The sequence below is a fragment of the Tupaia chinensis genome, unplaced genomic scaffold, assembly GCF_000334495.1.
Source record: "Tupaia chinensis unplaced genomic scaffold, TupChi_1.0 Scaffold000634_1, whole genome shotgun sequence".
NCBI lineage: Eukaryota > Metazoa > Chordata > Mammalia > Scandentia > Tupaiidae > Tupaia > Tupaia belangeri.
Genome location: NW_006160154.1, coordinates 3,214,047 through 3,229,256, shown reverse-complemented (window position 1 = coordinate 3,229,256; position 15,210 = coordinate 3,214,047). Strand labels below are relative to the sequence as shown.

The following is a 15,210-nucleotide window of genomic DNA, read 5'->3' as shown; positions in this document are numbered from 1 at the left end:
CCATGGATTTCACACCAAGCTGATAATGCTGTTTCCTCAAAAACTTAGACCTCGTTTGTTGAGCAGTATACTTGAAGAACAGTTAGATGAAGAGACTCCTAAAGTTTGCCAGTTTGGAGCCTTGTGTTCTCTTCAGGGAAGACTGCAGTTACTCTTGTCTTCTGAACAGTTCATTACAGGGCTCATTAGGATTATGAAGCATGAAAATGATAATGCATTCCTGGCCAACGAGGAGAAAGCCATAAGACTTTGCAAAGCCCTAAGAGAAGGACTGAAAGTGTCTTGCTTTGAAAAGCTTCAAACAACATTAAGAGTCAAAGGTTTTAATCCTATTCCCCACAGCAGAAGTGAAACTTTTGCTTTTTTGAAGAGATTTGGTAATGCAGTCATCCTGCTCTACATCCAGCACTCAGACAGTAAAGACATTAATTTTCTATTAGCATTAGCAATGACATTGAAATCAGCAACCGACAATTTGATTTCTGACACTTCATATTTAATTGCTATGCTAGGATGCAATGATATTTACAGGATCAGTGAGAAACTTGACAGTTTAGGAGTGAAATACGATTCTTCAGAACCTTCAAAACTGGAACTTCCAATGCCAGGCACGCCAATACCTGCCGAAATTCATTATACTCTACTTATGGATCCAATGAATGTTTTTTACCCAGGAGAATATGTTGGGTACCTTGTTGATGCCGAGGGTGGTGATATCTATGGATCATACCAGCCAACGTACACATATGCAATTATTGTACAAGAGGTTGAAAGGGAAGATGCTGATAATTCTAGCTTTCTAGGAAAGATATATCAGATTGATATTGGTTATAGTGAATATAAAATAGTCAGCTCTCTTGATCTGTATAAGTTTTCCAGGCCTGATGAAAGCTCTCAAAGCAGAGACAGTGCTCCTTCTACACCAACCAGCCCGACAGAGTTCCTCGCTCCCGGTCTGCGAAGCATTCCTCCTCTTTTCTCTGGAAGAGAGAGCCACAAGACTTCATCTTCGAAACATCATTCTCCCAAAAAGCTTAAGGTTAATTCTTTACCAGAAATCTTAAAAGAAGTCACATCAGTGGTGGAACAAGCTTGGAAGCTTCCCGAATCAGAACGAAAAAAGATTATTAGACGATTATATTTGAAATGGCACCCTGACAAAAATCCAGAGAATCATGACATTGCTAATGAGGTTTTTAAACATTTGCAGAATGAAATCAACAGATTAGAAAAACAGGCTTTTCTAGATCAAAATGCAGACAGAGCCTCAAGGCGGACATTTTCAACCTCAGCATCCCGCTTTCAGTCAGACAAGTATTCATTTCAAAGATTTTATACTTCATGGAATCAAGAAGCAACGAGCCACAAATCTGAAAGGCAACAACAAAATAAAGAAAAATGCCCTCCTTCAGCTGGACAGACTTACTCTCAAAGGTTTTTTGTTCCTCCCACTTTCAAGTCAGTTGGTAATCCAGTTGAAGCACGTAGATGGTTAAGACAAGCCAGAGCAAACTTTTCAGCTGCCAGGAATGACCTTCATAAAAATGCCAATGAGTGGGTGTGCTTTAAATGTTACCTTTCTACTAAGTTAGCTTTGATTGCAGCTGACTACGCTGTAAGGGGAAAGTCTGATAAAGATGTAAAACCAACTGCACTTGCCCAGAAAATCGAGGAATATAGTCAGCAACTTGAAGGACTAACAAATGATGTGCACACATTGGAAGCTTATGGTGTAGATAGTTTAAAAACAAGATATCCTGATTTACTTCCTTTCCCACAAATCCCAAATGACAGGTTCACCTCTGAGGTTGCTATGAGAGTGATGGAATGTACTGCTTGTATCATAATAAAACTTGAAAATTTTATACAACAAAAAGTGTGAAAATATTTAAAGAAAAAAAGCAGAGCTAGATCTTGAATGTGTCATAGCACAAATATGAATTGCTGTTCTTTAAGCTTCATTGCCAGTTATCTAAGAATTGTGAAGCAAGCACACTGCAGATTGTTCTAGAAGAGTTTTGGAGCTATTAATATGAATACCAACAGAAACCTTAACTGATCTAAAAGAAAGTTATTTTAAAGATGGTGGTGAGCTGCAAAATTATTACATATATTTGAGTGACTGGGATGGCACAGTATTGAACTGCACTTTATATAACCAAAGCTTAGCAGTTTGTTAGAGTCTATGTAAGTCTCTGGTTAGGATGAAGTTAACTTTATGTTTTTAACATGGTATTTTTGAAGGAGTTAATGAAACATTGGACATATCATTGGTTTGAACATACAAGAAGAGTTAAGTCTTTGAAGTTTATTCTTTTTTTAAAGGGGATCTTCTTGTATGTATTATTTTTTATCAGCTGGATCTGATTATGAATTAGTTGCAATTTTACATCTTAAATACTGAGTACATTTAAAAAATGGTACAGTGTTTTAATCCTGAATATTACTTGATTAAGAGTATGAAGTTAATACTTCTTAGAGTGCACTGAGTGCACTTTAAGTCTTTAATTTTTTTTGTTTGTTTATCTTATGTTTACAGGCTTTCTATTTCATGAAGATAGCATATGGAAAACTCAAAATGGTGGCAGTTCTTATTACTAGATGTTAATATTGTTTCCGAAAACTGCTTACCAAAGCAACAGTTATTCATTGTTAGAACACTTGCTTATGTTTGCGTGTACATATTTTCCATGAATGTCATAATTTATATAGTGTGGTTGAACAAAATGCAATCTTTTGTTGTCTAAAGGTGCTGCAATTAATTTTTTTTTTGTCTCTCAATATGGCACTTAGTGGAGTTTTTGTAAATTTTACTTTAAAAAGCATCAAAAAATTATAAGATTGTTGTGAAGCTATCCAGTAGTTTACAAAAGAGGAATTATCAACTTGTAATTTCCTCATGAATGATTCAGAACTGACATTTAATTTTTACCATGTTCAATTATCCTACTGTATTTACTTAAACATATTTCTTTTGCAGAGTGTAAAAGAAAGCTAATGATAATTAGTTTATGTAAGTGTCCTGGCTGTAAATGATGCTAAATATATTTTATGCAATTAAGGGCTTTAAAGAACATGTTAAACTTTTTTACTTTTATTGGTAATAAGAAATGTTTGCGCCTCCACAATTGTATTGCTTCTGGATGTGAAATCATGTAATTATTTCTGCTATTAAGTGCCATAATTTTAATAAAGCAAATGTACATATGAAGTTGCTGTAACTGATATTTCCTGAAATATAGGTCATTGGAAATCAAACTTAGTATCTTTTTAACAAAAATTATAGAAACAACTTTATAAATAGATTCTTACATAAGAATCTAAACATATTCAAGAAAAACATCTGCAGAGCACCCAAATTACCAGAAAGGTGGACCCCAGCCCTTCTTTTTAGCACTGAGAAAAAAGAACAGAAAAGAGGAACAATGATTCCTTCTTTTTTCTTTTTGTTAGGTTTTTACCATAGAGTCCATGCACTCACATGAAAGAGATGAAGAAAGAGAGAGGGGAATTGAGAAGTCATCCTCCACAGGGGGGATGGCCACATCACAATCCCCTGTCTCAGGATTTTGGGTATGCATGCATGCACACACACACACACGTACACGTGCCTGGCGTGATTTTCAAGCCATTTGGATCTGGGACTCAAACCACAGTCAGCCATGTGGAAGACCAGCGTCTTAACCACCACTTCACCTGTTGGCCCTCCTTCTTCTTCTTAATTGTGTCCACCTGTGTGTTCAGTTTTTCAAGTAGAGTTTTTTTTCTTTCCAATGTGGGAATCAGGCTTTTTTTGGAGAAGTTTTGGAATAGGGCGCGTGTGCTCGCCAGAAAGACAGTGAGAAATCATCCCCCAGGTGGGATGGCGATGCTGCAATCCCTTCTCCATTCTCCTCTCGGGATCTTGGGCATACATGTACACGCACCCGGCGTGAGTTTAAGCCACCGGGTCTGGGCCTCAAACCACGGTTGACTACATGGGAGGCCAGTGACAGAGCCATTACGCTATCTGCTGGTCCTGTGGGAATCAGGCTTTTCAGTTCAGCTTTGACTTTGTTTGCATCTTCCTGGTCAGGACTCTGGAGAAGGCTAGAAAGAATAATGGTACCTCGGTTTATACTAGCCTAGGACTTCAGCTTCTTTATACCCACATGCTCTACAAGTGTTTTTGCACAACAATCTTCTCCCATTTTCTTTCATCTTTTTATCTTGTCCTATTAACCACTTCAGTACTAGATGACCTGCAGGATGTTCTGCAACATGAAGCTCTGTCCTTGCCTCTGGGGTGGAGTTCTGCTGCTGCCAAGCTGGTGATGGCATCTGTAGTAGACTGGACATCGCCAGTGGCAGATCCTAGAATGTCAGCCATAGACACACATGCAGATTTATTAGCACCATGTCTTGGGCATGTCTTTGCAGGTAGCTTAACAATGCTGGAGAAATGGATTCTAACAGCTCGCGTCAGCGGATTTCTGTGCCTTTCTTACTGTGTGCATTTCCATCTCCTTTCTGTAGAACTTCAATGATTTCTTGGACTGTAGGTGCAGGATCTCTGGGGCTTAGTAGATAGAACAGAACCTTCCTTCCATATTTGTCATTTACTAGGTTAGGTAAAGAACTGAACATTTTTGATATGATTATCTGCTTCACAAACTTAGTATCGTCAATACAGTCGAATACTGCCACCGTTTCTACGTAAGTCTTCATTGTTTTCACAATTATTTTCCTGTCCTTGAGTGTACCATGTCAGAGTCAGTGCATGGCCACTCTGGCACCGTGTGTGTGTGCCAGGTGTATCAGTGCTTCACGGATGGCTTCGATCAGTTCTGATCTCAGTTTTGGGAGTGCATAGGTAAAAAAGTCTGAGAATACTTTCTGCACCAATGAGAGCTTAATCACAACTTCCTTCTGGGCCAGTGGAGTTAGAATCTGCTTTATTTCATCCATAATGAACTCTAATTTTTCAGGCTTTGCCTCTAACGCGTTGTCGAGTTGGGTGAGCTGCTGACTTGTAAAGCTGAAGTGTGCTCTGTAGCACGTTGACACCTATGAAGCGTGTTCTGACACCTCTGTCAGCGTGTTCCTCTGTTCCAGGATGGCTTTGGCATTGTCCGCATACTCCACGATGCCGATGCGTCTGTGTCACAGCATCTTCAGCACGTGGCCTTTAAAAGTCCCGATTATCTCTGCAATTTGTGGTCTACCATACATGAGAAATTTCTTAACAATATTTCTGGAGTATTTGGCTTTACTTAATTCGACCGAATCACCTCGCAATTCTTCGAAAGCCTGTTTTCTCTGTTCTTTATCACTATACTGAATATAACACCAGATAACCCGAGTTCAGTTGTGTGCAAATGCAATACTTTTAAGTTTTCCTTGAATCAATTTCTGTAAGTCACCCATCCACTTTACACTTTTTTCTTTGTCACGGTCTTCCCTTCTCTCCCAGATCTGCTTGACCCGAGTGACAGTGTCATAGTTGGTTTTATCATTAAGTTGCCTGCTCTGCTTCTGTTCGTTCTTCTTTTCGAAATCATCCCATTTGGGTTTTTGGCCGCTGAGTCATCACTTTGACTGTTTGGAATTTTCTCTTGTTGAATTTATTTGCCTGTGGGAATTTGATCTTAGGTGCTTTGTCCCCTTGTTGCTTATTCTTGAGCTGCTTTACACCTTTCCCCCCAGGTTTTGTGGCACTTTTATCAAAGTTCTTTGATGTGATTTTAGGTCTGCTTCCCTTAACTTTTCTTGGGAATGTCTTTGAAGAACCGGAGTCTCTGTTATTATAGAATCTTTTTTTCTTGTGATGCCTTTGTCCTCCTTCCTGTTAGTTTTTTTTTTTTTTTTTTTCCACTTCAACTTTCATCATATCATCTTAGCACACGTGGGGCCAAAGTCAGAGCTAGAAGGAGATCTCCAATACCGCTTCCGCTCAAATATAATATCTTCTTACATTCTGTTTTTATATGTGCGTATCTGTACATTAATTAGCAATATTAGGATAGAATTTTCCTCTATATTTTTATGCTGGAATTTTAGTAGAATTTGTAGGTGGAGGGTGAATTGGTCTCTTGCTTTAGGGGATAGGTGTATATTGATAATTCACTTGAACCCTGATAGGATATGTTTGTCTTATACCTGAGGCACAAATTTTCAAAGTTAGGGAGACAAGACTAAGAGTTATCCATGGATACCAAATCCTGGGTCTTCAGATTTTTTTTTTTAAACGTTCTTGATTTTGAATATTAAAAAAATTCACAGAGGGCCAGATGGTGGTGTGGTTGGGTGGCTAGATCCCACACATGGATGAATGAACGGTTTAAGTCCTGGATCCTGGCTTTAAAAACGCACTAAGTGCATGTGTGCTCAAAATTCTGAGATGAGAATGGAGAAGGGATTGTTGCATGGCTATGCCCCCTGGAGTTTTGTTTTGTTCACTTTCCTTCTCATTCTCTTCCTTTTTCTCTGGAAAGTGCACACACTCTATAGCAAGTTAAAAAAAGAAAAACTTTTTAAACACAGCAAACCTTATCTATCTTTGGTTATAGTTGATCTAGTTGGAGTTTTGTGTTTTTCTAGACTTAAAAAGAAAAATTAATACATGTGGGTTCAGTAGTGTTACCCCTGTGCCACTATTTGGCCCCAGGGAAAGAAGAAGACAAATTGTTATAGTTTACTCAGTGAGAAATAAGAGGACATCTAGACATAGCCAAATTTATTGGAGTTTATTAATTAAGCCAGTGGCATACTCATGTCTCTCAAAAACTCGCAGCCCCTAGTGAAAGGAGAATGGACCTTATATAGGCCAAAAATGTACAATCCTGTCCATGATGACATGAGGATTCACAAGGACAAAGAGCAGCAGGTTTAAAAGGGGGGGTGGGTGGGGCTAAGGTTCTACAATGTAAAAGCAAATAAAAGCACATCACAGAGGCAGAACAAGCAGGTTAGCAGGTTCATCATCCCTAAGGGTATTTTCCATCTTCATCCAAATACAATGGAATCTCAATAGTCTTTATGGCTCCAGGCAAGGTCCAGTGACTGGACCTTATCTTAAGACAACTAAGAGAAGTGGAGTTTTAAGGCCAATAAAAATGTTAATCACTCTATTTACTATCAGATAAAAGGGGAAAGGGCTGGTTTCCAGTCATAGGAATTTAATAGTTCATAATGGAGGTGCTTCTCCAAGATGGAGTAGCTCCTGCTTTATTCCCCACTTCTCTTGGAGGCGCTCCTCCAAGATGGAGTCATGCCTGCTTCAAAATAAAATAAAGCAGACACAATTTAAAAAATTTAGTTTAGGGTCTGTCCTTTCAGAATAGTTTCCACCCTCATTCACTATTCCCCAAAGACTAGAGACTTACCTGAAGGGTAAATTGGGGAAATGACCCAACACATGTGGCTCAATCTTTTCCATTTAAATTTAGCTGTCTTCTGTAAAAGATCTGGTCTACCACCTTCATTTCATGTGTAAACTGTGGGAATTGAGATCTTATGGTTCTGCCTGTGACCAGAGAGGCTTGCATTTTATTCAGCTGTAAAGAATTACTTAGGAAGTACATTTTCCTAAAAAATATCTTTACAATTAAAGCTTATATTTTGATTACAACCCATCTAAGACTTTGGATTCCAACAAGGGATAAATTTTTTATTACTCTGGAGGCTGAAAATAACCATAACAACTTATTTCAAGGTGATTCCATAGAGCTAATGAGCAAAAAAATGAATTTAAACCTTTTATTTAAAAGGTTTTATTCCTCATACTTTCTCCTTGATTATTTTTCTTAACTGTATTATCTAAGCATTATTTTGTGTATACCTACTGTGAGAAGACAAAGCTAATTTATAAATGTTTGAGGAGCCTTTTGTTCTATCAACCAGGCTTCACATCTGTTTTGCACAAACATGAAATCAAAGAGAAAATATGACAAGGTGGCAGATCTATTTACTATGATAATAGGAATATTATACTAACAAATCATTAATATGGGAAATCAGAACTTAACTAAATGGAAAGTGTGTATAGTGATTTATAATATAATAAATAAAAAGCACTCAACCTCGTGTAAAACTTCAGAAGAATTATATTTAGAGTTGAGTTTCCTGTTTCTTGTTTTTTAAATTTGCTAGAGGGTGTGTACACTTGTCAGAGGAGGAAGTGGGAAAAAGAATGTGAGAAAGCATCCCCCAGGGTATGGCCAGGCTCCAATTTAAAAACCAGGGAGTTGTTATTAGTGGGCTATGCTATTAAATGAACACCTTATTAAAACAGCACTAGAAGTGGAGTTCGCTTGTCTACTTTCTCTTCACTTTGAGGCTGTTGAAAGTGAGGTCGAACTTGTGTTCAGAGTTACAAATCCTATAATGAGAAAACTGCAGTACTGTTTGTCTCACTACATTTTGAACTGTTTGGTAATTCTCATTTTAAGAACTGTTTAAACAACAACAAAACAAAAATAAATCCCTTTTCCACTTTTTGTAATAAAAGGCATTTTACAAAGTGGGCGAGTGGCCTAAACAAAATGAACATGTCTTCACAGGTTGGTGTGTCGTATTTATGTACCAACTTATATATCTAATTGGCAGTAGGCATATTTTCACAAACTGAGAGTCTGTTTCCATGAAGCTACATCCGGTTTTTTTGCCTGTTGTGTAGAGGGGAATTCATGGACTGAGCAGGTAAGATTTCCATCACTTACTGGCTGTTCAGTATTGGTGGATGGAAAAACCCCTTAGTTGTCAAATGAGTATGATTCCATCTACACAGATATCATAGATTGGTGTTTCTGATGGAATGCGACAGCACATCAAGGATTTCCAATGTGAAAATGTCTATACAAATTAGAGTCATACTTTAGATTACTAATTTAGTTGTTTGAGTTACCTTGTAACTTGGCCTGTCTAAGCCTTGTTACCAGTAATTTGGAGAAAAAGAATATCTACCTTGGAAGTCTATTGTGAAGTTTAAAGAAAGACACTGAAACTCATGTCTTTGAAAAACATAGGCTGATTTTTATTGCTCATTGACTATACACCTAGAAAGCATGACTGATTTTGTGTGATTTATTTCTATTTTGACTATCTATGGAAAATGAGATCAATCTCAAAGCCCCTTGGGAACCTGAAGATCGTCTTTGAAACCTGACACACTGCATTAAACTGAAGGGAGTAATTTTGGGGTGTCATGTTAATATTGAACAGTGCTACTTTGTGGGGCTTGAGATATCCACAGTTCAATGTCATAAATTAATTCCACATAGCAATTCATTGTACGTTGACATGTATAAGAGATGAAGGATAGGCAAGGAAAAAGAAAGTTGCACTTGTTCTAATGAAAATTAATCAACCCAGTGGAATAAACATAGTTTTGATGTTTCCTCAACTTTTGCATGTAGTATCCACATGCCATTTTGTGATCACATAATTTTGTCCAAACACTTTTTCATTGATATGTTTTCCTTTTGGAGTTCCTTTGGAAAGTGTGTCTTCCTGCTCCTTACCAGTCACCCTGGCAGTCTTGGTCAGGTCTTCCTAAGGATGAAGGCTTGAGGCTAGCACTTCTCAGCTCACTGAAGCCAGGCAGGTGCTCTAGGGCAGAGGCAGGCGTTTCAGAGACAGATGTGACTGTGTTCCTGGCACGTGGTGCCCAGACCAGCCACAGACAGGTAAAGCTTCCCATCTGGACACACACAGATTTCATAGAGTCTCTGTGAGCTGCTGGAGGGACCCCAAGTCCCCTGAACCAACTTGGGTAAACACACAGTTTCAGCATCAAGCTCAAGCTGTTTGAGAGAAAGTAAATGAGATGTTAATGAAGGACTAACCTTGACCAACATAATTATCTGATTCTCTTAAAACCTCATTCTATTTTACATGCAGGAAGGACTACACAACTCCTCTTTTCTAAATTGGAGGGTGGACACTTTTTAATTTTTTTCCCATTGTGTTAGTCCAGAGGGAAAACTGATTGATTTTTGACATGTGTTGCTATTATACTGAGTTGTCATATTTTTCATAGAAAAATACATCTTGCCTTTCCTGATAACCTAATTGTGTGGTCAATAAACTGAGTTGCTTTTCAGTTCTGTCAGGCTATAGTCCCAGAAATGTCTTTCAGAATTATTTGACAAAAATAATAGCATTCTTCTGCCAATTCACGTTTATCATGTGATTCACTTTGACTTTATGCCAAATCATCTTCCTATTAGGAAAGAGTAGTAGCCACAGAAATAGATCCATCTTCGTTTTCCCTATGAATGCTGGAATTTATCCTGATTTTATTTGTGTTTCCCCTACAGGAGGCAATTAAATTTATCCTATTAGCTATCAGCCGGTTCCCTAACTTGTGAATATTTGAACTCCATTGCCTTCTATTGGATGCTAAAAGGCAGTAGGCATGCAGACTAAAGCCAATCAAAATAAAACAAAAGATCGGATTATCTGGTTTCATTATAATTTAGTTGCACTTAAGTGTAAATAGCCACTAAATGAGATTTAGGAATCTTTCTGATAACTTAAGAAAATAAGAATCATCACACTGAGCAGCCAAACCTTACCCATGCCAGGGCTCTCACTGGTTAGAATGAATTAAAATACGTTGTGGGTAGGTTTAATTTTCTTCCTGCCAACAAAGTTAGATTTTATGTAGCTCTCCTCCCTGAATTTCAACCTACTGATAAGCTGAAGTCCGCTATCCCATCCCCCCTCCCCCACCCCGGGAATCTGAGCCTGTCACGGGAAGGAGCGAAGGGCACAGTATGAGCACCATTACCCTGTGTGGTCTGGCACATATCAGTGAGGGAAGTCAGATGGGTATTATTATTATTTTTTTTTTGGAGAGGTTTTCGCTATAGGGTGCGTGCACTCGCCAGACAGACAGAGAGAGACATAGAGAGAGAAATCATTGCCCAGGTGAGATGGTCACGCCGCAATCCCTTCTCCTCCATTCTCCTCTTGGGATCTTGGGCACGCACGTACACGCGCCTGGCGTGAGTTTTAAGCCACCCAGTCTGGGACGCGAACCGCGGTTGACTACGTGGGAGTCCAGCGACATAGCCATTATGCTAACTGCTGGTTCCCTCAAATGGGTATTAGTTTTCAAAAAGCAGAATCTCTTTAAGTTATAGCCCAATGCCTTGGGTTTCTTTTGGGGGGTACTTGCTTTTCTCTACTGTGTTTTTAATTGCTTGTCTTCACATTTCCCCTTTCCTTTTGTTAATTGATCTATTTTTTTTTAGTTGTTATTTTCTCCCTACTTTTCTGGCAAACTCTAGTCCCTTTCTTGCTCATCTTCATTTGCATTTATAGGACAATATTTGATGGGAGCCCAGATATTTATCTTTTACTTTGAACTAGCTCCCAGTAATAAGGAATATGAACCCTCATTAAGGATCTGGCTGTGTGTTAGTCGTGAAAATAATGCCCAACTCATACCAGCAGTTAGCGTAATGGCTATGTCGCTGGACTCCCACGTAGTCAACTGCTGTTCGCATCCCGGACCCGGTGGCTTAAGACTCACGCCGGGCGTGTGTGTGTGCGTGCGTGAGATCATGAGAGGAGAATGGAGGAGAAGGGATTGTGGCGTGGCCATCCCTTCTTGGGGGGTGATTTCTCACTTTCTGTCTCTCTGTCTCTTTATGGTGAGCACACGTGCCCTATAGCAAAAACCTCTCCCGCCACCCCCCGCAAAAGGTTGTGTGTTATTAAAGTATGAAAATTAAATAATTATTTCAACATATTCACTATTGTCCTTTCAGTGGTTTTACAATTTTGCAATTAGAAATAGCTTTTATAGTACATGTGCACATATTTAGGATCACTTCTGATTATTTCTTTGTGAAGTAGAATGTGGAGTTGAAGAGTAGGAATATTTTAAAAAGTTTTAAACAGTACATGTTTCTAAGTTAAATGACTACTTCTCAGAGTAAACGTTGAATAGTTGACTTATAATCAGAAACATCAGATTTGAATCTCAACCTTGAGATCCCAAGAGGAGAATGGAGGAGAAGGGATTGCGGCGTGGCCATCCCCACTGGGGGGTGATTTCTTCTTCTCTGTCTCTCTGTCTCTCTCTGTCTTTGTGGTGAGCGCACACGCCCTATAGCAAAAACCTCTCAAAAAGAAAAAAATACATAATAAATAGCCTCATTTCAAAATTAACATCTATTTAAATGATACATTTTAAGTATGTAGTAATGCTATGATATTAGTAATAATAATCAAAATTCTTGATTCCCGTTTCTGCATTTATCTGCTCCTGATATCATGACTTCATAAATTACAACTTGCAGTGGCTTCTACAAATAATTTTTTCTTCTATTAGTCAGCTGCCACCATGCAGGTCCTGCCCACACTCCCTGAGGCTGCCTCTCGTGTCAGCTATGCCTTCCTATCACAGGAGCCTCCCTGCTCCACAATCTCCCCACCTATGGTTTTAGGTGTCCATGGTAAAGTGGAAGATATTTGAGAGAGAGACAGACCACATTCATGTAACTTTTCTCACAGTACATTGTTGTAATTATTCTATTTTATTCTTAGCTGTTGTAAATCTCACACTGTGCCGAGTTTATGAGTTAAACTTTATCAGAGGTGTGCATCTATTAGAATTCAGTTCTGTCCCTGGTTTCTGGCATCCACCAGGGGTCTTGGAATGTATTCCCTTTAGAAGGGGGAAAGGAATACTGTACTATTAAATTTATGTAATTCCAAAATGTTCTCAATCATAGTACTATCTTAGTGTCCTAAAACCCTGTAACATAGTTAAACAAATATTATTTTCTCTATTTGACAGATGAGAAGACAGAGAGGGCTGGTAAACTTTCTGAATTCAATAGGTAATTAGGGAATTGATCTAGCGATGAAACTCAGGCTCCTGGTCTCCCAGCCAGATCTTCTGTGAGTCTGGGTGTTGCCGGAGGCATGATGGTCAAGCCAGTCTAGAGAAAGCGTGTAGAAATCCATGTGCCCACTCAGTGTGGGCATTTACTCATTGTAAAAGGTGCTTCCACACATACTTGTTCCAGCATATCTACCCAGGCAATGGTCACATAAAAATATAAAGTACAATCCGTGTTACCCACTGCAAATTGTTACAAAGACAGAGCTATGTAAAAGAGAATTCCTGGAGCAGTGCCTTATTTTGCTCACATTTACACATATGAAAATAGCTAGGGGTAAGCAAAGAGAAGATGAGGTAAGTGATTTGTGCAAACCCACAATGTGGTATCATATGACTAGCATCAACCTATAAGCCAAACCCATGGTTTCTTCTAGAGCTTCTTTTTTATCTTCCTTCTAGCCTGTCTTTCTTTTTCCTTTCTTCCTTTTCTTCTTTTTCTCTTCTCTTTCTTTTTTTTTTTTCTTCTCTTCCTTTCTTCTTTCTTCCTTTTTCTTCATTCTTCTCTTTCTTTCTTAATTTTCTGGAGGACATGTACATCATGAGTGGGAGAGGAGGGAGAGAAAAAAGCACCCCCTCACATCCCTAGAGAAAGCTATGTTGCATCCTTTCTTCATTTCTCCTTTTGGGATTTTCACATGTATACATGCAGTTTTTCAGTCGCTGGGTCTGGGACTTGAACCACACAGTCATGTGGGATCCAGCCACCTTAACCGTCACACCTGTGGCAGGCCCCTTCTTCTAGAACTCACATGCTCAAGTTTCTGATTGACTGAAATTGAGTTTTCCCCTTTCTTTAATAAACAAGGTTTCAACCATTGATATTAGGCAGTATGTACTCTATTGTCTTATTATGAATTTGGCTTCTATCCATTTTATATTTTTAGACTAGACATCTCATATTTTATGCTATTGTAGTTGGCTTTCAAAAATGCTCTTTTTTTTAAATCTTCATTTTCATTTAAACTTAATTCCATGTGAGCAAGCACAAAACTCTCGACAGGAACAGATGACAGCTGTCATTGACAGGTAATCCTAGTGACAGCCGTACTGACAAAAATTGGATCACTAGGAAATGGCAAAACCGATGTTCTCTGTAACTTCTGAAAGTCTGTGGTGTTTCTTTCCCCACAACAAACATTGGTTAAAGAAAGCAGTCTAGAGCTCAGGTAGAGTCATTTTAACTTCTTAGTCCTTCTTTCAATATTAAATTGGCTTGGTTCCGGACACCAGGTGAACTGAGGCTGCAGGCCCGACCCCTCTGAACCTTCGCGCATCCCCACCGTTCCTCCTTCTTGGACCCCAGGTTGGTTGTCTGGGACTTTAAGGCGAACTCCCACCCCACCCCACCTGCAAACTGGATTGAGCCAGCCAGTAGTTCCGGACACCAGACGGACTGAGGCTGCAGGCCTGACCCCTCCAAACCTTCATGCATCCCCGCTGTTCCTCCTCCTTGGACCCCAGAGAAATCATCAAGCTACATCACCCACAGTCAGTACGATGGACATCGTGGACATGTCTGATAAGGAATTCAGAATATTTGTAGTGACCAAATTAAATGAGATGGAAGAGAAAAGAGACAAGGAACTCCAGGCGATGAGGAAGTCCTTTCATGACTTGAAAGAAGAAGAAATGGATACCTTAAACAAGAACCAGATGGAACTTCTAGGATTGAAGAATGTGATACAGGAAATCAAAACCTCTCTTGAAAGTATTAAAAGTAGGTTAGACCAGGCAGAAGAGCGAATCTCTAATGTAGGAGACAAAAATCTGACCAAGAAAAAAGTATCAAGAAGATTGAGAAAACAACCATGAAAAATGAGAATAATATACGAAGAATACCGGATACCATCAAGCGCCCCAACATCTGGATAATTGGTATTCCAGAAGAGGAAGAAAATAATAAGGGCCTAGATAATTTATTCCATGAAATCCTGGAAGAAAACTTTCCAAATCTAGAAAGGCATTCAAATATCCAGACCCAAGAAATACGTAGGACCCCAAGTAGAATCAACCCAAGAAGATGCTCTCCAAGGCACATCATAGCCAGATTGGCAAAAACAACAGACAAAGACAAAATACTAAAGTTGGCAAGAGGGAAATGCCAAGTTACTTACAAAGGTCACCCCATCAGGTTAACATCGGATCTCTCGGCGGAAAAAATGCAGGCAAGGAAAGAATGGGGAAGCATAGTCAAAGTGTTGAGTGAAAAACAATTTCAACCAAGAATACTATACCCGGCAAAATTATCTTTCATATGGGAAAAAAAGATAAAAACATTCTCGAATAAACAAAATTTGAAGGAATTTACCAAC

General features: G+C 38.9%; 2 protein-coding genes and 1 pseudogene across 5 annotated transcripts in view; 1 reads left to right on the top strand and 2 right to left on the bottom strand.

The window, feature by feature from the left end:
* SACS (sacsin molecular chaperone) overlaps nt 1-3,205 on the top strand; it is an 85,870-nt gene extending 82,665 nt beyond the window's left edge. For all 3 annotated transcript variants that reach the window (XM_027776157.1, XM_027776158.1, XM_027776159.1), the window contains one exon: nt 1-3,205. This exon is cut by the window's left edge and continues 1 nt beyond it. In XM_027776157.1, the coding sequence (XP_027631958.1) occupies nt 1-1,882 (1,882 nt within the window). In that variant the 3' untranslated portion in view covers nt 1,883-3,205.
* Nucleotides 3,206-3,390: 185 nt separating this feature from the next.
* Nucleotides 3,391-8,808, bottom strand: LOC102469800 (pumilio homolog 3-like; annotated as a pseudogene).
* Nucleotides 8,809-8,996: 188 nt separating this feature from the next.
* The window catches only part of SGCG (sarcoglycan gamma), a 175,369-nt gene continuing 169,155 nt past the window's right edge, over nt 8,997-15,210 (bottom strand). For both annotated transcript variants that reach the window (XM_006159521.1, XM_006159522.2), the window contains exon 8: nt 8,997-9,782. In XM_006159521.1, the coding sequence (XP_006159583.1) occupies nt 9,609-9,782 (174 nt within the window). In that variant the 3' untranslated portion in view covers nt 8,997-9,608. The remainder of the gene's footprint in view (nt 9,783-15,210) is intronic.